Raw genomic sequence first — 5,463 nt, forward strand, 5'->3', positions numbered from 1 at the left:
TCTAGCTAACATTTTTAGCTGGTTAACGGTTCTTTTGGAACAAAGGATTTTTTTGAATCGTGTGTTTTTAAACTAATTCCTGCAAAATTATTATACCATTTATATGAAATTCATGCGTTCCAAAAAGACTCTAACTATTAGCTTTAGTGATTCTAAGTAGAACAGTCTTTTTTTATTTCTTATTGGGCCGAGCAAGCACACCAGTCATTCTATGAGCCATCTGTAAATGGTTTTTTTCTATAGGAACATTTGAAATTTACACCCCATTTGATCATGTGACACAATCCTTTACATTCGAAGGCGATGCAACAATCAAGACTGGCAGCCAAATCAGAGGGTTGAGAATAGTCTGGATTTCACAGGACAACCAAAAAAAAAGAACTGCATGTTTTAAGACAGCCTCGGGAGGCAGGCGAGCATCCCATCCCATCCAACATCAGGAGGCACTGCATGTTTTACAAAAGAAGCTTCTCACAGAACAAAAACTTCCTTATGCACAAACGGACACAGAGAAGCCCAAGAATGGTTCTGGGAACACCTCCCGGCAAAGGCACAAGAATGAAGAAGCAATCTGAAACGCCCGCGCCTGCCGGCAAAACAATCTGGGGAAGCCTAAAAATCAGCTATAACAAATTCCCAGAGACTAAAGGATTTTGCACGCGCCTGGCTGAAAATGCCAGTACTGGGTTGAGCCGCGCCTCTGCATGAACCCCCACCTGAACTCGGCAAAGAATTGTAGGAGAGCTTCCTCACCGGTCACCGCCGCTTCCTCCAGCTGGTCGATCGCTTGTCGCCCGACAGTAGTCTAGGGAGGTTCAGGAGGGAATTCACCCGTGTCACGCCTTCGAGCGCGGACCATTCCTCTTCCTCGTTTGTCGATATGCAATCTGCCAGGCTGCGAGCAGACCCGCACCTTCCAGGCTCCTTCGAGGCTGTAGGTTCGTCGACCGGTACAATCTCGTCGACCTCCCTTAACGTGGTGGAGTGCTGCAGCGTGGCCTCGGAAATGTGCACTGCACTAGATACATGCATGCCAGCATCTGCAATGTCTTCGTCAACCCCTGCACTGGAATCCTGTGTGGAACTGGAAACCTCCACGGTGGGTTCTGCTGTCTCCACATTGGGTTCACTCCCTTGAACCGAGTCGGCCGACTTCTCGTGACCCAAGAATAAGCAGACAACAGCACAGTCATCGCTCTTGGATGTTGGGAACTTCAACCTCCATGACCTGACAGCACAGTCAACAAGGGCCCTGGCTGCTGTCGCACGAGATGGGGCTGATGCTACTATGTCGACAGCCTCCTTATTTGAGAGAACATCCCATACCTACATGCATTGAGCTTTGCAAATATGAGAAAGTTGATGCAGATATACTTTGTTAAAACTTTTCCCTGTGAAGGTGATAAAAAGACAGCTACTCCGAGCAGGGACTGGAAACTAAAGTCACATGTATTGACTGGTGCATACCCCATCGGTGGCTAGTATTATAAATTCATCCTTTTCGGTAAGGCGGCGATATGATATCTCTGGAACAGATATTAAACCATAATCTTTAAGGCAGAAGTCCCCGAAGGCTCTTGCCATTGCCAATCCAGGAGAGTCATTATTTGGCAACCATACCCTGGCAACTTCTGGCTCATCCTGAAGAGCAAAGACCCGTCCTTTACATTGTTGTATCCTCGCAGCTTCCCCTAAAAAAGAAGAAATAAGGATTAAATACTTCGACAACCCAAAGGAAACACCAATGTGGACAAGTATCTTATTGGTGTCATAGTTCGAACAAAGGCACCTCGAGGACAGAGAGGAAAGAAAGAGCAAATATGCAGATTCAGACGTCCTTCAGGGTCAATGAAATGATCAAAGTAAGAATTGAACATACTGGGAAGGTTAGGCTTCAAATCAACTGTGAGTTGCAGAGCAGTTAGATTGTTAGAGGCGTCTCTTGTCCCCATAATTGCTCTTGAGTCCCCAAGATTTCCGATTACAAGGTCCAATCCCTAACAAAAACATGTCTAGCTCATTCAGTAATTTAGTTGTACTTCTACCACTTCTGTCAAAAACTTCAGTATGTGCAAACACCAAGGTAAGTTTTGAAATATCAATCACCTGTTTCACCAATGTTACTGCCGTAGATCCACTGCAGAAACAGTCAACTGTGGGATGCAGCTTGAGTTCCTTGTCCATCAATTTGAAAGCTTTTAGGTAAGATTGCTTCAGTGGAAGAAACATCTCAGGGAGCTTTTCAGTGTCATCACCATCACCCCATTCATCGTCAACAATAGACCCTGTTTCTTCGGAGTTGATGCTTCCATTTTGATGAGGACTAGAGCCCCCATTAGCACTAGTTTGCCATTGTGTGCGCAACTTGACAGGAAGTGAATCTCTAACTTTCTTTGCAACAAAATGACCGTATGGCCCATGGCCATCAAACACACCACAGAAGATGCTGTCGCTTGAATTAAAACTCTGCAGTGACAAAAAAGCAAATTCATACAATAGTCAAGTAATAGCATTTATTGCACTATAAATTGATATTTTTCCTTAGTGTGTGTGAGTGTATCCAATACTCCAATCAGGTAGTAATGTCTGTAGTTTTCTAACCAAGAAGTTATGTAAGTATTGAGATAGGCTGATTGACAAGGTTTCAACTTTCAACAGACTCTGCTGGTTGCATTTTATTTGTCCACTAGTTTTGCAGTATTAAAAGAAAAACATCAACAAAGAATACTATGGAGAAAATCAGTAGCTAAGCAAAGAAAAAGAAAAAAAAACGACTATAGCGTGGACACCCAATCATCCATGAAATGAAACTAGCAAACTTAGGAATGATGACACGCGATAATATAAACTGAGTAGGTCTGTTTCACACTGCGACTAAGAAACATTCCTACACTACGTTCAGAAAAGTCCTATCAGCAGCAAATCAATCTGCAACAGTCACATGCATACTGTGAAATGTTCAAAGATCAATAGAAAAATATGAACTCCTGTACACAATGGGCATTGTACATAAAACAAAAAAAATGTGAAGAGTAAAACTGAAGCCCCAAGATGGTAACAAAGGCACATCACCCAATCCTGAGTTTCAACAAAACTTTAAAAAATGAACAGGAAGTACCTCATTCTAATTAATAGAACCATTCTGAGAATCTATAGGCATAAAGTCTTTTTACTGTCTTCTGAAGGACATGATTCGCAATGCAACTTAGAGAGAGAGAGAGAGAGAGAGAGAGAGAGAGAGAGAGAGAGACTGCCTTTAGGCTATCCACACTCATTCTACTCTAAATTTCTACTCTAAAAGGAATATTCTATCCTAGTCATCAACATTTTAAAATACAGTAGCCAAACTCCCGCATTCAAAACTACTCTATATCTCAACCCTATACAAACTACCACATTTTTTTATCAATATATATCAAAAATTCCCACCGGCTGGCTGGCTGTTCCCACCGGCTACAGTGCATAGAGTTGCCACCGGCCGAACTCCAGATGTAGCGTCCAAATCGCGGCTACAGTGGATAGAGTAGCACATCCAGTACGCGAGTGCAGCAAAATTTCTACGCTATCCTTTAGCGTTCGCGTGTCCAGCTCGTCGGTGCGGCTAGCCTTACTTCTTTGACTTGTGCTAAACTAAAGTGTACAGATATATTCTTTAATACTCACAGGACAGCAACCTTGCATATGTTAGCTAGGTCTAAAAATTGTGTGAGACCATCCATAGGTCAATTTCACGCTCTCTCGCTGCTATACCCAACTTATGAGATAAGGATCACAACTTAATGTGCCAGTTGCTTACTAATGAAACTAAAGAGAAATTGATGAATTGATTATGATGGATCTTTAAAAAAATGGAATAAGACAGGCCCAACCAATTGCTTGACAGCACAGGCTCATCAGGTTCAAGAAAGCAGCAACATGATACCAGTCGTCGAATAAAAGGAGATCAATACAAAGAAAGGTACAAAAGGTAGCCGAAGGAACACAGTAAAGAATCTCGCCTGGCCTAAACTCCAAACAACGTTTAGAACCAAAAGCAAAGACGGTAGATGAGCAATGCTCCAATATCCCAACCACTCGATCTTTTGGGGAAAATATTAAATATCCCAACCACTCGTGCGCGCTACCCTCTTCGACCATTCCTTGTTTGCTCTTTGAGAAATCGACCCTTTTCTGCTTCTGAGAAAGCATCAGACAAATTTTCAACTCCTCTGGATACTAATCACTTCTCTGATAAAAAAAAACTCGATTGATCTACATGATACACCGCGCATTTGGAATAAAGCCGTCCCGTCCGTGGATTGAAAGGGTGCGAATAAAAACCAAACCATATAAAAAAACCGAATTCGAACAACAGCTACAGATCCGAATCTATCTAGATCACTGTTCGCTGCAAAGAACACCTCACAAGAGTTTACTGTGCGTCCTAAAGATAAACCCCTCCTAACTTCAGAAATTACAGGTTTTTTTACATGCAGACGCTTCCCTCCTCGAAATCAGAAAGAAACGAAACTGAATACCAAAATATGTCCCCGCCCATTTACCATCTAGTATAAGCGCGATCATTTTCGATAATCAAAATCATGCGGAAAAAAAACGAGAGAGAGAAAGCAGTGTTTAGGGGACCAAGGATCGCAGACGGAGCGGGCAGCCGCCACTGTCCACTGACGGGAGTCCACCGGAAGGAATCACCACCCGGCATCCGGCAAGAAGCGGCGTTTACGAGCTCACCTCCCACACGACCATGGCGTCCTGGTTGGTGCCCTTCCGGCCCTGCTGCGTGTGGAGGCACGCCACCGCGCTGGCGCCTTTGCCGCACAACCTCCCGGGGACCCGCGCGAGCTCGTCCTCCGTCATCTCCCCCGCTCCTCCGGGCAGCTTCTTCCCACCGCCGCCGGCGGCGCCGGCGCCGGCGGCCGCGCCCTCCCGGCTCCCGTGGCGCCGCTTCCGCCACGCCGCTGGGCCATCGCCGGCGGCGGGGGCCTCGGAGGAGAGGCAGGAGCCCATGACGGCCAACGGGAGGGAAGCGACACGGTGGAGCACAGGGTGGAGGTGGCGGTGGTAACTGCCGCTGCCTGCCTGTCTGTCTGCAAACTGTTCTGATGATGCTCGAGATTTGCAGGTCTAGTGGAGTCATTTGTATCGTATGGTCTTGTTGCTTGGAGGTCCGTGCTTAAAAAAATGGCATTTTGGTTTTTAATTAGGGTTTGGTTGGGTGTTGGTTTAATTGACTATTACGATGATGCTCTCCTCTCGTCTCCTCTATCCTCTCCTCGCGGGTGATGGAATCCAATGACGGTGAGACGGTGAACATTTTACTCCAAGATAAAGACAAGTTACCAAAAAAAATTGCCATGTGGGATGGTGGTGGCTGTCTCGATAAAGACACGTTTTTTAATTAATATTCGTTGTGGTTCCTAAGCTATACACTGAGTACAGTATGGAAAGCAATGCAAATACCGAGTG

General features: G+C 45.0%; 1 protein-coding gene across 1 annotated transcript; it reads right to left on the bottom strand.

The window, feature by feature from the left end:
• Nucleotides 1-459: 459 nt before the first annotated feature.
• LOC100285668 (uncharacterized) lies at nt 460-5,070 on the bottom strand. The gene is made up of 5 exons (NM_001158559.2): nt 4,729-5,070; nt 2,107-2,466; nt 1,880-1,997; nt 1,468-1,691; nt 460-1,326 (listed from the first exon to the last, which is right to left on the bottom strand). The coding sequence occupies exons 1-5, from the start codon at nt 5,002-5,004 to the stop codon at nt 757-759; spliced, it is 1,548 nt and encodes a 515-aa protein (NP_001152031.2). The 5' UTR covers nt 5,005-5,070; the 3' UTR covers nt 460-756.
• Between the last annotated feature and the right edge of the window lie 393 nt (nt 5,071-5,463).

Source organism: Zea mays, chromosome 1 (genome assembly GCF_902167145.1).
Source record: "Zea mays cultivar B73 chromosome 1, Zm-B73-REFERENCE-NAM-5.0, whole genome shotgun sequence".
Classification (NCBI taxonomy): domain Eukaryota; kingdom Viridiplantae; phylum Streptophyta; class Magnoliopsida; order Poales; family Poaceae; genus Zea; species Zea mays.

What these genes read in the sequence shown, in the direction of transcription:
- LOC100285668 (NM_001158559.2), bottom strand. Translation starts at nt 5,004, where the DNA reads ATGGGCTCCTGCCTCTCCTCCGAGGCCCCCGCCGCCGGCGATGGCCCA. An exon ending in CAGTAACATTGGTGAAACAG is followed by an intron (nt 1,998 to 2,106) that starts GTGATTGATATT and finishes TGTTTTTGTTAG; the next exon opens with GGATTGGACCTTGTAATCGG. An exon ending in TAATACTAGCCACCGATGGG is followed by an intron (nt 1,327 to 1,467) that starts GTATGCACCAGT and finishes CAATGCATGTAG; the next exon opens with GTATGGGATGTTCTCTCAAA.